This window comes from Pithys albifrons, chromosome 24 (assembly GCF_047495875.1).
Source record: "Pithys albifrons albifrons isolate INPA30051 chromosome 24, PitAlb_v1, whole genome shotgun sequence".
Taxonomy (NCBI): domain Eukaryota; kingdom Metazoa; phylum Chordata; class Aves; order Passeriformes; family Thamnophilidae; genus Pithys; species Pithys albifrons.
Window position 1 is genome coordinate 6,267,216 of NC_092481.1, and position 19,381 is coordinate 6,286,596.

The following is a 19,381-nucleotide window of genomic DNA, read 5'->3' on the forward strand; positions in this document are numbered from 1 at the left end:
CGATTGGGTTGGAAAAGACCTCCAAGATCATCGAGTCCAACCCTTGGTCCAACTCCAGTCCCTTTACCAGATCATGGCACTCAGCGCCACGGCCAAGCTCAGCTGAAAAACCTCCAGGGATGGGGAATCCACCCCCTCTCTGGGCAGCCCATTCCAATCCCTGAGCACTCTCTCTGGGAAGGATTTCTCTCTGCTCTCCAGCTTCAATTTCCCCTGGCAGAGCTTGAGCCCATCGTGCCCCCTTGTCCTATTGCTGAGTGCCTGGGAGAAGAGACCAACCCCCAGCTGGCCAGAACTTCCCTTCAGGCAGTTCCAGACAGTGCTGAGGTCACCTCTGAGCCTCCTCTTCTCCAGGCTGAACACCCCCAGCTCCCTCAGCCTCTCCCCACAGCACTTGTGCTCCAGTCCCTTCTCCAGCCTCGTTGCTCTTCTCAGTTGGGTTGGAAGAGACCTCTGAGATCATCAACCCTTGATCCAACCCCACTGTGATCACCATGACTTGATCCAACCACGACTTGATCCAACCCTACTGTGATCACCAGCCCAGGGCACTCCGTGCCCTGGGCTGGTGATCACAGTGGGGTTGGATCAAGACATGTTGGATTCTCTGTCCCTGGAGGTGTTTCAGAGGACACTCAGAGCCACATCCAGTCCCTTCTCCAGCCTCGTTGCTCTTCTCTGGACCCGCTCCAGCACCTCAATATCCTTTCTGACCTGAGGGGCCCAGAACTGAACACAACACTCAAGGTGTGGCCTCACCAATGCAGAGTCCAGGGGAAGGGTCACTGCCCTGGGCCTGCTGGCCACGCTATTTTTGATACAGGACAGGATCCCATTGGCCTTCTTGGCCACCTGGGCACACTGTTGACTCCTGTTGAGCTTCCTGTCCCTCAGTCCCCCCAGGTCCCTCTGCCTGGCTGCTCTCCAGCCACTCTGTGCCCAGCCTGGAGCGCTGCAGGGGGTTGGGGTGGCCAAAGGGCAGGACCTGCACTTGGCCTTGTTGAACTCCATCCCATTGGAATCAGCCCATCTCTCCAGTCTCTCCAGATCCCTCTGCAGAGCCCTCCTGCCTTCCAGCAGGTCAACACTCCCTCCCAACTTGGTGTCATCAGCAAATTTGCTGATGATGGACTCAATCCCCACATCTAAATCATCAATAAAGATGTTAAACAGGACTGGACCCACCACAGACCCCTGGGGAACACCACTGGTGACCAGCTGGATGCAGCTCCATTCACCAGCACTCTCTGGGCCCGACCCTCCAGCCAGCTCCTAATCCAGCAGAGGGTACACTTATCCAGGCCATGGGCTACCAGCTTTTCCAGGAGTATATTATGGGAGACAGTGTCAAAGGCCTTGCTGAAGTCCAGATAGACACACCCACAGCCTTCCCCTCATCCACCAGGTGGGTCACCTGATCGTAGAAAGAGATCAGGTTGGTCAGACAGGACCTGCCCCTCCTAAACCCCTGATGGCTGTGTCTAATCCCTTGTCCACCCTGAAGGTGCTGTGTGATTGCACTCAGGATGAACTGCTCCATAACCCTGCCAGGCACCGAGGTCAGGCTGACAGGCCTGGAGTTTCCAGGGTCATCCTTGCAGCCCTTCTTGTGGATTGGGGTGACATTCACCAACCTCCAATCATCTGGGACCTCCCCAGAGAGCCAGGACTGTTGGAAGATGATGGAGAGTGGCTTGGCAAGCTCTTCTGCCAGCTCCTTCATCCCCCTGGGATGGATCCCATCTGGTCCCATAGACTTGTGAGGATCCAGCTGGCTCAGTAAGTCGGTCACTATTTCCTCCTGGAATACAGGAGGGCTATTCAGCTCCCTCTCCCTGTCCACCAACCTCAGCCTTCAAACCATCTCCAGCCCCTCCTGCTGCTTTGATTCGGTGCAAAGAATTCAACACATCATTTCAGTTGTTAAAAATTCATCTCATTTTTATTGTCTGGTTTTTTTTGTTTTTTCCAAAGTTGGTGGTTTTCTACTCGTGGTTATAAAATAATCCTGTTTTACAAAGATTTCCAGCTCTGGGAGTGCCCAGCACTGAACCTTGGGAAGGTTCTTAAATAATCAAAGCACAAATTTGGGGGAGGGAGGGGTTGAAATTGAAATTTAAAAAAGAAAGGAGAGGGAAAAAAAAGGAAATTTCAACGAGTTGATTCAGCACCAAATGGGACATAAGAGGGTTTGTATAAAAGACAATTTATTTCATTGGGAAGGGGCACAAAATTCATTTCTTTGGGAACAGGAAAAAGAAAATTCATTTTTTGGGAAGGGTCACAAAATTAATTTCTTTGGGAAAGGGAACAAGAAAATTCATTTCTTGGGGAAAGGGAACAAGAAAATGCATTTTTTGGGAACAGGAACAAGAAAATTTATTTTTTGGGAAGGGGCACAAGAAAATTTATTTCTTTGGGAAGGGGCACAAAATTCATTTCTTGGGGAACAGGAACAAGAAAATTCATTTTTTGGGAACTGGAACAAGAAAATTCATTTTTTGGGAAGAGGAAAAAGAAAATTCATTTCTTGGGAAGGGGCATAAAATTCATTTCTTTTGGAAAGGGAACAAGAAAATTAATTTCTTGGGGAATGGGAAGAAGAAAATTCATTTTTTGGGAACAGGAACAAGAAAATTCATTTTTTGGGAATGGGAAAAAGAAAATTCATTTTTTGGGAACAGGAAAAAGAAAATTCATTTTTTGGGAAGGGGCACAAAATTCATTTCTTTGGGAACAGGAAAAAGAATATTCATTTTTTGGGAAGGGGCACAAGAAAATTCATTGCTTTGGGAACAGGAACAAGAAAATTCATTTCTTTGGGAAGGGGAACAGGACAATTTACTTTTTGGGAAGTGGCACAAGACAATTAATTTCTTTGGGAAGGGACTCAGAACAATTAATTTCTTTGGGAAGGGGCACAGCGGGCAGGGAACGAACCCCAGCAATGAGGTTGGCACTTGAGGTGCCCCTTCCCTCTGACCATTCCCAAGCTGTGGCACTGGGTTGTTCCCCCCCAATGGAATTCCCAGGGCTGTGTTGCCCCCGGGGCTGCCCTGGGAGGGGGGCAGAGGCTCCCTGGGGGTTGCAGTGTCGTGGTCTCCTCTCCGTGTGGCTTTGGTGCCCGCTGTGCCCCTCAGTACAGGGGGCCCTTGACGGTGCCCGGCTCGGGCAGCCGCGCGGCCGCGTATGCCGAGGCTGCCAGGCAGGCAGCTGGTTCACAGAAACCTGCCAGTCCCGGGGCACCGGGCAGGCCCGGCCGGCCAGCCTGTCCTGGCGAGCCTGGCACACCCCGCTCGCCCGCCTTGCCATCCAGCGCCTGCCCGGGAATGCCAGGGAGACCTGCAGTGGGTGGGAATGATGGGCATGGGCTCTCAGGGGGTCTGGCTGGGGAGGGTGGGGTGCTGAGCGTGGGCATGGGGGTCTGGGGTGCTGAGCCTGGGCATGGGGGGCTTGGGGCACTGAGCCTGGGCACAGGGGGTCTGGCTGGGGGGTCTGGGGTGCTGAGTGTGGGCATGGGGGGTTTGGGGTGCTGAGCCTGGGCATGGGGGGTTTGGGGCACTGAGCCCGGGCACAGGGGGTCTGGCTGGGGGGTCTGGGGTGCTGAACCCGGGCACGGGGGGTTTGGAGTGCTGAGCCTGGGCATGGAGGGTCTGGTTGGGGGGTTTGGGGTGCTGAGCGTGGGCATGGGGGGTTTGGGGTGCTGAGCCTGGGCATGGGGGTTCTGGGGTGCTGAGCCTGGGCATGGGGGGCTTGGGCTCTGGGGGGTGCTGAGCCTGGGCATGGGGGGTCTGGGGTGCTGAGCCTGGGCATGGGGGGCTTGGGCTCTGGGGGGTGCTGAGCCTGGGCATGGGGAGTTTGGGCTCTGGGGGGTGCTGAGCCTGGGCACAGGGGGTGTGGCTGGAGGGGTTGGGGTGCTGAGCCCGGGCAGGGGGATCTGGGGTGCTGACGCTGGGTACGGGGGGTTTGGGGTGCTGAGCCTGGGCACAGGGGGGTCTGGGGTGCTGAGCCTGGGCACGGGGGGGTCTGACTGAGGGTTTGGGGTGCTGAGCCTGGGCACAGGGGGGTCTGAGGTGCTGAGCCTGGGCATGGGGGGTCTGGCTGGGGGTTTGGGGTGCTGAGCCTGGGCACGGGGGGTCTGGGGTGCTGAGCCAGGGCACGGGGGGGTCTGGGGTGCTGAGCCTGGGCACAGGGGGTTCTGAGGTGCTGAGCCTGGGCATGGGGGGTCTGGCTGGAGGTTTGGGGTGCTGAGTCCGGGCACGGGAGGTCTGGCTGGGGAGTTTGGGGTGCTGAGCCTGGGCACAGGGGGCTTGGGCTCTCAGGAGAGGCTGGCACAGCAGCAGGGCCAGAGGGAAAGGGCAGGGGCAGGGAAGGGGTGGGCAGTGCCACAGGCAGGGAGGGAGGAGGCAGCAAAGGGTGGCACAGGGAGGAGCTTTGCAGGATGGACCCGGGCAGGGTTTGTAGGATGGACTTGTGAGGGGTTTATAGGATGGACCTGAGATGTTTTTGCAGGATGAACCTGCGTAGGTTTTGTAGGTTGGACCTGTCCAGCTTTAACAGGATGAACCTCTGCAGGTCTTGCAGGATGGACCAGAAGGTCCTGAGCCACCAGTGGGCTCATCCTTGCACCAACAAAGGGCTACAGGTGGAGGGTTTGTGGGATGAACCTTTGTAGGTTTTGCAGAATGGACCAGTGCAGGTTTTGGAGGTTGAACCTGTGTAGGTTTTGCAGGATGGACCAGAAGGTCCTGAGCCACCACTGGGCTCATCCTTGCACCAACAAAGGGCTACAGCTGGAAGGTTTGTGGGATAAACCTGTGTAGGTTCTGCAGGATGGACCTGTCCAGGTTTTATAGGAGGAACCTGTGTAGGTTTTGCAGGATGGACCTGTCCAGGTTTTATAGGATGAACCTCTGCAGGTCTTGCAGGATGGACCAGAAGCTCCTGAGCCACCCCTGGGCTCGTCCTTGTAGCAGCAAGGGGCATCCAGCCCTGTCTGTGCAGGGACAGAGGGGCTTACCTGGGATCCCTGGGGGTCCTGGCATGCCTGGGTGCCCACGGCCAACCTCGCCCCGCTCGCCCTTCTCTCCTCGTTTCCCTGGGGAAGAAACAGGGAGGGGAGGAATTGGTGGAGCCACAGGAAGAAAAATGGAGACTGGATGGGAGGGGAGGGGAAGGGGCTGCCCCTGCTCGGGGAGGGAGGTGGGAGGAGGAGGCAGGACCAGCCCTGAGGAGGAGTTTTGCCACCCACCACCTACCTTTGGGTCCTACGTTGCCAATCTGCCCAGCAGCGCCCAGGATTCCGGGGGCACCTCGGGGTCCCATGGGGCCGTGTGGGCCCTGCTCACCGGGTGGCCCTGGAGGTCCAGGGGGCCCAGGGGGGCCCATGGCACCAACTCCCCCTAGGGCAGCTCTCTTGGCACTGACTGCGACCTCTGCCAGCTGCTCTGTGGGGCAGAGAGAGGCCAGTGTGGGGTGGGATGGGATGGGATGGGATGGGATGGGATGATGGGATGGGATGGGATGGGATGGGATGGGATGGGATGGGATGGGATGGGATGGGATGGGATGGGATGGGGTGGGATGGGATGGGGTGGGGTGGGATGGGATGGGATGGGATGATGGGATGGGGTGGGATGGGATGGGATGGGATGGGATGGGATGGGATGATGGGATGGGGTGGGATGGGATGAGATGGGATGATGGGATGGGATGGGATGATGGGATGGGATGGGACGGGATGAGATGATGGGATGGGATGATGGGATGGCTGCCACCTGCCTGGCAGTGCCCTGCTCACCTTGCAGCATCTTCAGGACCACATCAACGATGTGCTGGTCCCCGGCATCACGGCCCTGCCCGGTGACAAGAGGGACACACCATGAAGGGACATCACCACTCCTCCTGTCCCACAGAGCCACTGCCACCCCAATCCCTGGTCCAGACCACCCCCCTGCACCCACCAGCACCTTCCCACCCTTCTCTTTCCCATCCTGCTCCAGCCTCAGCTGACTGTGAGTCCCACTCACAGCATTAATTTTCCACAGCCACATTTTGGAGTCTAAAATGAGGTTTGGATGGAAAAATCCCCACCCCAGGCAGGCTGCAAAGGCCATGTTGGAGCTGAACCTGCTGCTGGATGGTTTATGGTTTATGGTTTAGGGGTGCTGGTGGTATGTTCAGTGAGAAATATGGAATTATTCTCTCCTAGGAAGGCAGGATCCCTGCCCTGACCTCTTGGCAGCCCCTGAGTGGAACAGCAGCCGCTTCCCAGAGGAATTAGTGGGGAAGAAAAGGTCAGAGGCAATTCCCCTGCAGAGCTGGGAGAGCTGATGGCACAGCAGGAGGGGAGGGGGCACGTGGGAGGGGGGTACTCACCGCCAGGCCCCTCTGGCCGGGCATCCCTGGCACTCCACGCTCTCCAACGAGCCCCCGAGGGCCGGGGGGTCCCGGGTAGCCCCTCACACCTGGAGCTCCTGCATCCCCCGAGGGGCCAGGGAAGCCCAGGTCGCCCTGGATGCCTTGCTGCAGGAGGGAGGGAGAGAGGCAGCAGGAGCTGAGCCCTGTCCTGGCACAGGGGCTGCACCCCCAGGCCCCAGAGACCCCCCATACTGAGCACTGTGGGCAGGGCTGAACCCCTGCCAGGCTGAGCATGGGCACTGCAGCCCATCTGCAGGGCAAACAGCCTGCCAGGCCACCAGAGTGCAGCACACACCAGCCCCAGGGAGGAGGAGTCTGGCTGAGGGTCCCTCTGAGCCCCCCAGACCCCCCAGTCACTCACCTGTCCCTTTGGCCCTGGCTCTCCTGATTCACCCTGGGGACAGAGGACACAGCAAGAATTCAGAGCTGCAGCTTGGGGGGGCACAGGGACCTGCTCAGGGCCACGCTGGGCAGGACACCCCAGCATGGTCAGGGACCCCCATGTCCCTCCAACCCACCCAGGAACCACCTGCAAGGACCCACCTTCTCTCCCTTCAGCCCTGCCAGGCCATGGACACCCGGGTCTCCCTAGAGGAAAAGGAACAAGAGAGATGAACCCTCAGCACCAGGACCCACCTCCCCTGCAGGAGAACCCCCCTTTTGCCACGCTGTGCTCCACTGGGATGGAGAAGGTGCCTGGTGCCAGCCCTGGGGGGCAGCCTGGGCAGGGGGCTGTACTCACAGTGCTGCCTTTGGGGCCAGTTTTCCCTGGGGAGCCCTGGAGGGAGGAGAGATGGAATCAGCCCAGCTCAGGGCACCTTTCCCTGGGCTGGACCCCGAGCAGACCAGAGCAGCCACCTTGTCTCCTTTGACTCCTGGCAAGCCTTGAGGTCCTGGGATGCCCGGGGGGCCCTGCTCGCCCTTTGGCCCCTGGAAATGGAGGTCACGTGGGAAAAGAGGAAAAATGAGTGAGGAGAGGTGAAGGAAAGACCCTCCTCACCCATCAGAGCATCCTCCCCAAGGCCATGGGATGCACCAGCAGCTCCCAGTTCCCTCCAGCCGCTCCCAGTCTGCTCCAGCAGCTCCCAGACACCTCCAGCAGCTCCCAGTCCCTTCCAGCAGCTCCCAGTCCCCTCCAGCAGCTCCCAGACACCTCCAGCAGCTCCCAGTCCCCTCTAGCAGCTCCCAGTCCCTTTCCAGCAGCTCCCAGTCCCCTCCAGCAGCTCCCAGTCCCTTCCAGCAGCTCCCAGTCTGCTCCAGCAGTTCCCAGTCCTCTCCAGCAGCTCCCAGTCCCTTCCAGCCGCTCCCAGTCCCCACTAGCAGCTCCCAGTCCCTTTCCAGCAGCTCCCAGTCCCTTTCCAGCAACTCCCAGTCCCCTCCAGCAGCTCCCAGTCCCCTCCAGCAGCTCCCAGTCCCTTCCAGCAGCTCCCAGTCCCTTCCAGCTTCTCCCAGTCCCCTCCTGCAGCCCAACCTTCTCTGCATCTGAGGGCAGAGATTGATGGAGGAACCTCCCCCAAGCTGTGCCAGGAGGGGGAATTTTCCAGGGGTGGGATCCTGTCCCCAGGAAAAGGGACAAAGTTCATTTTTTTAGCCTCCAGAGGGACCAGGCAGCCTCCCCCCCTCCCTGGGCTGGGAGGAAATTCCTCTCCCAGCTGGGGCTGCAAACCCAGCGTGGTGCCAGCACCACTAATCCCTGAGCTATTTGCCCCAGGTTAATCCTCCCCCCTGGGCAGTCGTGCCCAGCGGGATGGGCACGGGATTGACCCCAGGCTGGGTCACAGGGAGAGGTCCAGCTGTGGCCCCTCAGCCCCTGCCTGGGCTCAGCACCCCAGGGCAGAGCCCCCAGCCCAGCTTTGGGCACAACTCACCACTCTGCCCTGCTCCCCGGGGGCACCCACGGGGCCACGCTCGCCACGGTCACCCTGTGGGCAAAGGGCACAGTCAGGGGCAGCTCCTGGCACGGCCATAACCCCCCCAGTGCCCCCAACTCACCTTCAGCCCCGGGACCCCCTGAGGGCCCTGCTCACCCCGAGGGCCGGGCTCACCCTGAAACAGAGAAAGGAACACCCAGAGTAGCTGCTGGTCCTGCATTCATGGGCATCGTGTGCCCTTCATGTCCTGCCCCCCTGCACCCACTGGTGCCCAAGGAGGTGGTGGGTGTAGGGCTGGAGCAGTGACCCCGTGAGGGGCAGAGGGGAGAGGGTGTTAAACTGCCAAATTGTGCTTTTGGTTTGACAGGAAAGAGGGAAAAGGAACAGAGAGAGAGAGAGAGAGAGAGAGAGAGAGAGAGAGAACAACCCTCAGGCTGTGCCCAGGAGGAACACGGTGCCATCTCTGTACTTACAAGCTGCCCTGGGGCACCAGTGACACCAGGCTGGCCACGGGCACCCACTTCACCCTGTGAACAGAACCAGAGGTGGTTCAGGGACAGTGAGGACAGAGCAGGGGGCATCACAGGGCACCACTGAGGGCACAGGAGCTCTGGGGCCATGGGGTGGCTGCCCAGGGGGGTACCCACCTTGTCTCCTGGGCCACCTTTGCTTCCTGGCTGGCCTGGCAAGCCCTGGGGGGACACAGCTGGGATCAAACCCTGGGCACAGCACTGGGGGCAGTGTCCCTGTGGGGTGCTGGCCCTGACACTGCCAGGGTGGAGGTGATGGGGTCCCCACAGTACTCACAGCTTGTCCCCGGTGTCCTGGCACTCCTGGGCGTCCAGCCTGTCCCACACTGCCCTGTGAGGGGCAGAGAGGATGGCACAGGTGGGACAAGGGACTCCTGCCCAAAGGGGGCACTGCCCTTTGCTCCATGGGGACAGCCACACCCCATGGGCCAGGAGTGGAGCCAAGGGCTGGGGGCTCATTCCAGTGCCATCCCTGCCATTCCCAGCAAGCCCTGGCACGAGGAACAGGGTGTGCCCCTGCCCTGTGCCAGCTCAGGCATCACCTGCCCCTGCTCACCTTCACACCTGGGATACCTGGGGTGCCATCCTTGCCATCTATGCCCGGGAGACCCTGTGACAGGGGGAACAGTCACTGTCACCTCCAGCAGGGACTGGAAGGCTCGTGGTGGGGACAAAAAGGTGGGAAGGGAAGGGAAGGGAAAGCTCCAGCCCTGCACTGAGCCAGGTGCAAGGACACAGAGTGGCCCTGAATGGACAGGGGGTCATTCCTTGCCAGGGGCTCGTTGCCAGATGTGGGCACAGGTGCCACCAGCTGTACTTACATTCTCCCCCTTGGAGCCGATGTCCCCCTGGGGTCCCCTGATGCCACGGCCACCCTGGAGCAGAATGACAAGTGTTAGGTCAGTGTCCTCCTGGGGCAGGGGATGGAGCTGGGAGAGGCAGGAGATGCCCATCGAGGGTCCCCCGGGCACAGCCCCTCTCCGTGCTGGGAATGGTGCCAAGCTGGGGCAGAGGGTGCCCTGGCATTGCCCAGGCACAGAGCCACCCTCCCCTGTGGGGTGGGTCACTTACCAGCTCTCCCTTCTCACCGGGGTCCCCGGGTGGTCCCTTGGGGCCTTCCCTGCCCTGGAGGGGAGAAGGGCACGGGGTGAGCACAGAGCTGTGTGGTGCCCGAGCCCCGGGGCAGAGGGAGGGCACTCACTCACCGGCCGCCCGGCCGCTCCCACGGTGCCCACCATGCCCTTGTACCCGGCAGGGCCCTGCAAGGAGAGCACAGGGGGGTCAGTCAGTCCTGCCCCCCAACTCCAGCCCCGCTGCAAGAGGCACATCCAGCCCCCTGAGGTGGGCACAGTGCCATGTTTGCAGCCTCCCTGCAGCCTGGGAGTGGCTGCCCAGGATCTGCCCCCCCTGAGCATCCCCAGACTCACCGTCTCGCCCTTGGGTCCTGCCATCCCGGGGTACCCCCTCAGGCCCTGAGGCCCCTGCAGGGAGGGAAAGCACAACCGGTTTGGCCGGGAAGGGCCCCCAGAGCAGCCCAGGGGGAGGCTGCAATTCCAGCCAGACCATGCTGGGAACCAGCAGGTTCTGCCGAGCACAAAGTACTCCAGTCCCTGCTCACTCTGCAGCCCCACAGGGGCCTTTCCAGCTGTCACTTCCATAACCCCCACGGGCCCAAAGTGAGGTCACTGCCCATGCCAAAGCTCTTGGCTTCAAAGCAGTTCTGCCCTTTCCTGAATTGAGGGCTCAGCCCATTAATTGCTTTTCATCTTCAAAGTGCTCAGAGAGCTCCAGCAGGTTTAATCCCCCCAGCCCTGCCCCGAGCTGGGGCTGCACCCCCGTCCAGGTGGGCTCAGGGGGGCTCAGGGTACAGGAGACACCTGGCCTGGCCCAGGAGTTACCCATTGACAGCTGAGGTGCCCATGGAGGTCTCCACTGGGAGAGATGGTGACACCCATGGCTGGGAGGAGGGGGATGGAGGGGATGAAGGCTTTGCTTCAGTCCCAGAGCTGTGTGCCCAGGAGCAGGGACACACTGGTGTCACCTCCCTGGTGTCTGGGACAAACTGACCACCCCCAGGTCGTGGGGCAGAGAAGGAAAGAGAAATGAGTGTGTTACCGGAGGGCCTGGCACTCCTTGTTCTCCAGAGACACCAACATCACCCTTGGGGCCCTGGGAAGGGGGGAGAGAAGTGAATGTTGGGTGGAGTGGGGGTACAAACCACCCTGGGGACACAAGACCCCTCACCTGTGACCTGGCAGGGCATGGGGACAGGTGTCCCTGCCCAGGAAGCCACTGTGAGAAGACCACCCTGTGCACCTCCACCTCCCAGCCCTGGATTTCCCACCTTCCTCTCCCACCTCTTTTCTTCTTCTTTCCCCATTTCTCCCCCAAAGCCCTTCCCTGGGTCCATCCCCTGGTCCCCCAGAGGACCCCTGGATCCTGCTGGGACACTCACCTGCCCACCCTGCCTGCCAGGCTCCCCGAGGGCACCGGGGCGGCCTCTGTGTCCCTGCGGGGAAGAGAAAAATCGTGAGCACCCCTGGCAAAGCAGCAGAGCTGTGGCAGCATCCTGGTGGCCACGTCCCCCAGAGCCAACCTGCCCACCACATCCCACCCCGGGGTGACCACTGGGGACACCCCGAGGCAGTGGCACAGCTGGGGTTGGTTGGGGTAATGGCACAGCTGGGGTTGGGGTGATGGCACAGTTGGGGTTGGGGTGGTGACACAGTTGAGGTTGGGGTGATGGCACAGCTGGGGTTGGCATGATGGCATAGCTGGGGTTGGTTGGGGTGGTGACACAGCTGGGGCTGGGGCGATGGCACAGCTGGGGTTGGAGCAGTGCCACAGCTGGGGTTGGGTCGGTAACACAGCTGGGGTTGGGGCAGTGGCACAGCCGGGGTTGGGGTGATGGCACAGCTGGGGTTGGGGTGATGACACAGCCAAGGTTGGGGTGATGGCACAGCTGGGGTTGGGGCGATGGCACAGTTGGGGTTGAGGTGATGGCACAGCTGGGGTTGGGGTGGTGACACCGTTGGGGTTGGAGCAGTGGCACAGCTGGGGTTGGCGTGATGGCACAGCTGGGGTTGGGGTGGTGACACAGCCGGGGTTGGCGTGATGGCACAGCTGGGGTTGGAGCAGTGGCACAGCTGGGGTTGGGGTGATGGCACAGCTGGGGTTGGGGTGATGGCACAGTTGGGGTTGGGGTGATGGCACAGCTGGGGTTGGCATGATGGCACAGCTGGGGTTGGTTGGAGTGATGGCACAGCTGGGTGTGGGGCTTTGGCACAGGGTCCCACACCCAAGAAAGGGTTGGTGGGAGCTGGGCAGTCACACGAGGCCTCCCCCCACAACACCTTTGAGTGCAGGGCACCCGGGCATGTGTGTCCTTGTGCCCCCAGGGCAGCAGAGCAGCTCCTGACCTCCCTGCGCCTCCAGACCATGGATGGGTCCTCTGCTCTGGCACAGGTTGCTGGAGGTGACAGTCCCTGTTCCCCCCCAGCAGCTCCAGGGCTCCCTTACCTTCAGTCCCTGCAGTCCCTGGGGGCCCTTGGGACCTGGGGGGCAGCTGGTGGGGCACTGGGGGGAAAGAAGAAGTACAGGATCAGTTGGGAAAGGACTCCAAATTCCATGGGGGACTGTTCTCCAGGCAGCCAGAGCCTGCTGAAGGACAAGGCAGTGGCAGCTCTCACCATGAAATCAGCACTGCCTTCCAGGCCTTGGAGGTGTCCTGGGAGGCCCTGCAGGGAAGGAAGAACATCAACATCCATGGTTGGATATCAGGATGAGTCCACAGGAGGGAGGTGTGTGCCAGAGCCCAGGGCTGAGCCTGGAGGAAGCTTTTCCCTGCTCCAGAAGGTGGTGGTGGCTGGGGGGATACTCACAGGTTTCCCTGGGGGTCCTGGGGGGCCCCTCGGGCCATCAGGTCCAGGGTCACCCTAGGAAAGAACAAACCCAGGACAGGAGGTGTCAGGGTGGGCAGGTGCCAGGTGCTTCCAGAGCTGGGGGGATGGAGACCTGGGGAGCCAGGATGTCACAGCAGGAATGGGGACTTCCCCAGGATGGGTGGCACAGAGCCTGGCACCCCTCCATGCCCACCGTCCCTCTCTCCCACACTGCAGGATCATCCCTGATTCCCCCAGGAGCCCTGAAGGGAGAGGAGCAGGTGCTGGGGGAAGGAGGGGAGGTCTTCCCGTGCCCCTCCTGCCTCCTCACCTTGGGTCCCAGCACTCCAATCTCTCCAGGAAGCCCCACTTGGCCTGGAAGCCCCTAAGGAGAAGACAAACATTCATTAGGTGGGAGAGGTCACATCCCAAGAGCTCCCTTTGAGGGTGCTGGGATTGGAGCTCCACCAGCACAATTCCAGGCAGGATCCCTGCCCAGCCCCACCCCAACCCCCCAGTGTGGCACTCACGGGTGGTCCTGGCAGAGAAGGACCCTGTAACAGGAAGAAAGACAGAGTTGGTCTGAATTCTCCAACCCCAAACCCACCAGGATCCCTGTCCTGAGCAGGGCCATGCCCACACCACCACCAGCATCACCTGCACCCATGGGAGCAGCAGATACTCACAGGGAGCCCTGGTGGCCCTGGAAGTCCAGGCTGGCCCTGCCAAGCCAGAAGAGAAGAGTCAAGAGCCGAACCAGGTGGGTCTGCTCTGTCACCCCCTCCCTCACCCACCCTTAGTGCCAAATCCTCCATCCTCCAATTCCTGGTCCCTCCCTCACCCACCCTCAGTGCCCCCTCCTTGCCAAATCCTCCATCCCCCAATTCCTGGTCCCTCCCTCACCCTCCCTCAGTGCCCTCTTTGCCAAATCCTCCATCCCCCAATTCCTGGTCCCTCCCTCACCCACCCTCAGTGCCCTCCTTGCCAAAACCTCCATCCCCCAATTCCTGGTCCCTCCCTCGCCCACCCTCAGTGCCCTCTTTGCCAAATCCTCCATCCCCCAGTTACTGGTCCCTCCCTCTCCCACCCTCAGTGCCCTCTTTGCCAAATCCTCCATCCCCCAGTTCCTGCTCCCTGCCTTGCCAGGCTCTGCTGGCACCAGGAGGGGAAGGTGGCAGCCCAGGGAGGTGGGAGCCCTGGAGAAGCTGCCCCAGAGCAGCCCCTCACTCACTTTAGCTCCTGGGGCACCCACGGGGCCCGGCTCCCCTTTGGCTCCTGTCAGGCCCTGCAAGAGGAGAGACCCCACAGGTCATTCCCAACCTTCCTGCTCTCCAGCCAGGAATTTTTGTTGGGGTTGTTCCCATCAAAGGAGCCGAACCCTTTGCAGGCAGATCAGTCTGGGTGAATAATTCATGCTCGTAGTGACAGTTCTTTGCTATTCATTTAATGTTGAAAAAGAACTAAACCCACAAAAGAGGACCCTGTAGGTTGAGTTTCCCTCTGATCAGCAGGTAAATACCTGGCACTGGCAGGTGCTCACCTGGCGATGGGGCAGGAACCCACCCAAATCTCCCTGGGCACCCACCACACACACCCCTGAGACCCAAACCAGGGGACATGGGGTGGGCACCAACCCATCAGAGCGTCCAGGCAGGGTGAGGTGGCAGCTCCATCCCCTTTCTGCCACCTCTTCTGTGGTGACTCTGCCTCTGCCAGGGAGGGGACAGTGGGGAAGTCACCCCTGCCAACTTATGGATGCCAAGGGGGTGGCTCCAGGAGGGGATTTGGGATTGCTGCAGATTTGTTCTGGAGGAAACAGGAGCTCAACGAGGGCACAGGGAAGCAACAGCAAGGACAAGGACAAGGATGAGGACAAGGACAAGGACAAGGATGAGGACAAGGATGAGGACGAGGACAAGGAAAAGGACGAGGACAAGGACGAGGACAAGGATGAGGACAAGGACAAGGACAAGGACAAGGACAAGGACAAGGACAAGGACAAGGACAAGGACGAGGACGAGGACGAGGACGAGGACAAGGACAAGGGTGAGGACAAGGATGAGGATGAGGACGAGGACAAGGACAAGGACAAGGACAAGGACAAGGACAAGGACAAGGACAAGGACAAGGACGAGGACGAGGACGAGGATGAGGACAAGGACAAGGGTGAGGACAAGGATGAGGATGAGGACAAGGACAAGGACAAGGACAAGGACGAGGATGAGGACGAGGACGAGGACAAGGACAAGGACAAGCTTTTCCCTGTCCAAGAGTGTCCATGCTCTCCTGGGACAGCTCTCACTGTGGGAGGAGGTGGCAGCAGCCCTGCCTGAGCTCTGCTGTCATTCCAAAGGTGCCTCCACCTCCTGCATGGAGGGATTTTGGTCCATTCTAACATGGGACAGACACGGATTCCTGCACTGGGGGTAAGAGGGGTTTGCTGAGCAGGCAGAGACCCCATGGTGGGGCAGGGAGTGGGTACTCACGTCGATGCCCGGCTTCCCTGGGGGTCCATCTGGGCCAGGAGCTCCGGGGTCCCCCTTGACACCCTTTAAAAGAGCAGAGGAAGGGCAGGATGGAAGGAGCTGCTCTGGAAGCATCGGGAGCACCAGGGAGATGCAGGGAGGGATGGTGGGTACTCACCGGAGAACCAGGGGCTCCAGCAGGGCCTTTGTCACCCTGGGAAAAGGGGAGAAGGTTGTAAAGGGACCTGCCACCCCACAGGGTGGGGTGATCAGGATCTCTGTCCCCTCCCCACCTCCTCAAGTGTGCTGCTGGATTCCACAGCCAGGTGGGGAATCAGGATGGGGCTGGTGTTGGGAGGAGTGGGTTGTGCTGGGGCTGAGGGGGACTGTGGCTGTTCTGGGTATAAATAGCACTAAAATAACACCTGGGGGCACATCCCACAGAAAGGGCACTTTCTGCTGGCTCAGATGTCCCCTCTGTCCAGGCCCCAAGGCACAGCTCGTGGAGGATCCAGAGCCAAAGCCCCTCACCACAGCCCTGGGCCACATCTCACTCTGAAGGCACCCCACTGGGGTGTTCTGCTCCCCACTGGTCCCTCCAGGTCCCCCCCTCACTGGGCACATCTTGGCTGACCCTGCACCAGCCCCTCCAAGCATCTTCTGCTGCCCACACAGGGGTGCTCCCAAACCTCCCTGTCCTCTGATCCCCAAAAACCCCCTCAGCCCCCAGTTTCCAAGGGGCTCCAGTTGCCATGGGCAGCTGTGGGTGGAGATGGAGCCTCTGCAGGAGCTGTGCTCCCCTGTGCCACCTTTGCTGCCCGGAGCTATGGGAAAAGCCGGGGATGCTCCGTCTGTCCAGGAGCAGCACAGAGAGGGAATCCCACGGCACCACATCCCCTGCCCTGGGCGAGCCTCTGCCCCACACAATGCGGCTCTTTGTGCCTCGGGTCCCCTCCCTCCCTCCGTCCCTCCCTCCCTCCTTGCCCGCAGCCCGCACAGGTTCCCGGGCACTCACGTCAATCCCGTCCACTCCCGGCACTCCTGGGGGACCGGGGGGCCCTCGCGGGCCGGGCTCTCCCGGCGGGCCTCGCTAAGGGGGAAAAGGGATGGAATCCACGTCAGGAAGGAGCAGATGCTCCCCAAGACATGCTGGGGGACAGTGGGAGCCGCTGGTGTGTGCTGGGGGGACAGCCGGGATGGAGGGAGCACCCCAAGGCACCCCAGCTCTGCCCCTCCCCATGGATGGGGGTACCCAGGGGCATCTCCCCCACACTGGCACCACCAGCTCCTCATCCCCTGCTCAGCTTCACCTCCTTTTCTTCCCCCTCCTTTCCCGGGACCTCCGGAGCTCCTGCCCCAACAGATCAGGGTGTCCAAGGGTTGATGGCATCATTTCTACCCCATCTCTGCCCCTTCCTTCCCTGGCACCCCCAGAGCTCCTGCCCCAACAGATCAGGGTGTCCAAGGGTTGATGGCATCATTTCTACCCCATTTCTGCCCCCTCCTTCCCTGCGATTCCTGCGGGGTCTCCGCGGGGCGATGGCAGCGCTTGCAAAGGCCCCCCCTTGGCTCAGAGTGGGATTTCTGGGAGCGCTGACAGGATTGGGGTCCTGCAGCCCCGGTGTGAGGTGGGGACCCCCAGCCCTGGGTTTGAGCCGCCCCTGGGCAGGGCTGGCTCGGTGCCCACGTCCCGCAGCCCCGCTCCCGGCTCCGCACAAAAGCTCCTTTCAGCGCCGCAGGGAAGCGCCCGGAGCGCGGCCCCGGCTTGGAGGTTTGCACAGAAATCTGCAAAGAAACCTCTGTTATCCTGACCGGGAGTTTGGGGGGAAGGTATTCCAGGCGTGGAGACCGAACCCGCGGCGTTCCTGGGCACGGGAGTCACCTGAGTGCCTGGGCTGCACTTCTGGGGCAACTCCGGCCTCCCAGGCAGGGGAGTTTTAAATAATAAATATAAATATTAATATCCAGGGGTGAGAGGAGCCGCCGGTTTGTGCACAGGAGAACCTCGGCTTCACCTTGGATCGGAGAGGGAGCGAATCCCCATCCCTGGCAAACCCCCTGAAAGGCATCTTTGTCCTGTCCCGGTGATTTCCAAAGGGTTCCTTGTTCCCGGAGCTGCCACATCCCCCTGGCCAGACCCGCCACCACGAGCCCGCGGGGATCCCGGGGGGCTGTTTTAGGAGGGAGCTGCTCCCCCTTCCTTTCAGGAACCACATGGAAAGATTTTCCAAAATCTTTTCTAAAAATCTGATTTTCGCAGTCGCAAGGCAAGGGAGAGTTTTTTTCCAGGTGGGATCCCAGGAGGAATTCTGCCTCCTCCTCTCCACTGCTCACCCCGAGGAGCAGAGGGACACCTTCCCTTCTTCCCGATGCATTTTTCCCTGCCTCTGGCCCCCTCAGCCCTGCTCATTCCCCTCCGTCTGGAGCCGCAGCACATCCCAGGAAGGCAGAGGCAAATTTTCCCAGGCGAGGGGAAGCAGCAGAGCCGGCGATTGCTGGGGAGGGAACCCACAGGGGGTCCCGCGTTGCTGCTCCAAAGGGAAAACAAAACTAAACTTGTTCAGCCAACGAGTCCCAGACTTCCAACTCCCCAATTCCCGTGGGCCTTTTGGAGAGTTCCCGAGTGGGTCGGGGCTGTGGATCCCGGCTGGGGGCTATTCCCAACCCCCCCTCACTGGGGCATTCCTGGGAAAAGCAAGGGAAAAGTGCTGGGAAAAGGAGCCCAAAGTCGCGGGGGTGCCCAGCACTGCCATGGGGGAGATGGGGATTGTCCCTTGTCCATTCCCTCTCCATCCCCTCTGCATTCCCTCTCCATCCCCTCTGCATCCCCTCTCCATTCCCTCTCCATCCCCTCTGCATCCCCTCTCCATTCCCTCTCCAGCCCCTCTCCATTCCCTCTCCATTCCCTCTGCATTCCCTCTCCATTCCCTCTCCATCCCCTGTCCATCCCCTCTCCATTCCCTCTCCATCCCCTCTCCATTCCCTCTCCATTCCCTCTCCATCCCCTCTCCATTCCCTCTCCATTCCCTCTCCATTCCCTCTCCATTCCCTCTCCATTCCCTCTCCAGCCCCTCTCCAGCCCGTTCCAGCCCGGGAATCGAGCGGGATCGAGCACAGAACTTACGAGCTGGGCCAGGCAGAGGCAGCAGGTTTGGAGCAGGAGCCAGAGCTGGGGCAGGGAGGGACCCTTGGCCATGGCGAGCGCGGCTGGACCCGGCGCGGGTGGGCTCGTGTCGGTGCGCTCGGTGCGGCACCGCCGGACACCGGGAGGGCCGGGCAGGAGGAGGAGGAGGGAGGAGGAGGAGGAGGAGGAGGAGGAGGAGGAGGAGGAGGAGGAGGAGGAGGAGGAGGAGGAGGAGGAAGGGCTCATTAATATGGAGTAGTGGGATGGGGGCAGGCGGCAGCTCCAACCCCACGCCCCCCTTCAGGTGAGCCCGTGGCTATTTTGGGCTCCAGGGCTGGATGGGTTTGGCACGATGGTGGCAGAGGGGTTGGCACGATGCTGGCAGGGTTTGGCACGATGGTGGCAGAGGAGTTGGCACGATGGTGGCAGAGGGGTTGGCACGATGCTGGCAGGGTTTGGCACGATGGTGGCAGAGGGGTTGGCACGATGGTGACAGAGGGGCTGGCACGATGGTGGCAGAGGGGCTGGCACGATGCTGGCAGGGTTTGGCACGATGGTGGCAGAGGGGTTGGCACGATGGTGACAGAGGGGCTGGCACGATGGTGACAGCGGGGTTGGCAAGATAGTCTCAAGGATTTGGCACAATGGTGACAGGGTTTGGCACGATGGTGACAGGGTTTGGCACGATGGTGACAGAGGGGTTGGCATGATGGTGACAGAGGGGTTGGCAAGGATTTTGCGTGATGGTGACAGGGTTTGGCATGATGGTGACAAAGAGGTTGGCACGATGGTGACAAAGAGGTTGGCACAATGGTGACAGCGGGGTTGGCAAGATAGTCACGAGCATTTGGGACAATGGTGACAGTTTGGCACGATGGTGGCAGGGTTTGGCACGATGGTGACAGTTTGGCACGACGGTGGCAGGGTTTGGCACGATGGTGGCAGGGTTTGGCACAGTGGTGGCAGAGGGGTTGTCACGATGGTGACAGAGGGGTTGGCACGATGATGATAACGATGATGATGATGATGATGAAGATGAAGATGATGATGATGACAATGATAATGATGATGACGATGATGACAATGATAA

At 60.5% G+C, this 19,381-nt stretch overlaps 2 protein-coding genes across 2 annotated transcripts in view; one reads left to right on the plus strand and one right to left on the minus strand.

Moving 5' to 3' along the window:
- The window catches only part of NFYC (nuclear transcription factor Y subunit gamma), a 129,484-nt gene that overhangs the window by 27,264 nt on the left and 82,839 nt on the right, over positions 1 to 19,381 (plus strand). The gene's annotated exons all lie outside the window — the stretch shown is intronic.
- COL9A2 (collagen type IX alpha 2 chain) lies at positions 1,956 to 18,431 on the minus strand. Its single transcript, XM_071576481.1, has 32 exons — positions 18,292 to 18,431; positions 16,183 to 16,257; positions 15,346 to 15,381; positions 15,189 to 15,251; positions 13,934 to 13,987; positions 13,389 to 13,424; positions 13,233 to 13,256; positions 13,034 to 13,087; positions 12,703 to 12,756; positions 12,511 to 12,558; positions 12,341 to 12,397; positions 11,277 to 11,330; positions 10,937 to 10,990; positions 10,249 to 10,302; positions 10,027 to 10,080; positions 9,893 to 9,946; positions 9,643 to 9,696; positions 9,378 to 9,431; positions 9,099 to 9,152; positions 8,939 to 8,983; positions 8,765 to 8,818; positions 8,413 to 8,466; positions 8,289 to 8,342; positions 7,279 to 7,350; positions 7,163 to 7,198; positions 6,964 to 7,008; positions 6,782 to 6,814; positions 6,379 to 6,525; positions 5,801 to 5,855; positions 5,259 to 5,447; positions 5,021 to 5,098; positions 1,956 to 3,342 (listed from the first exon to the last, which is right to left on the minus strand). The coding sequence occupies exons 1-32, from the start codon at positions 18,361 to 18,363 to the stop codon at positions 3,137 to 3,139; spliced, it is 2,073 nt and encodes a 690-aa protein (XP_071432582.1). The 5' UTR covers positions 18,364 to 18,431; the 3' UTR covers positions 1,956 to 3,136.

Coding starts and splice junctions, on each gene's coding strand:
- COL9A2 (XM_071576481.1), bottom strand. CDS start 18,363: ATGGCCAAGGGTCCCTCCCTGCCCCAGCTCTGGCTCCTGCTCCAAACC. Junction 11,331..12,340: donor AGGGACTGCAGGGACTGAAG/GTAAGGGAGCCC, acceptor TCTTCCCCGCAG/GGACACAGAGGCCGCCCCGG. Junction 9,697..9,892: donor CCGGTGAGAAGGGAGAGCTG/GTAAGTGACCCA, acceptor ATTCTGCTCCAG/GGTGGCCGTGGCATCAGGGG.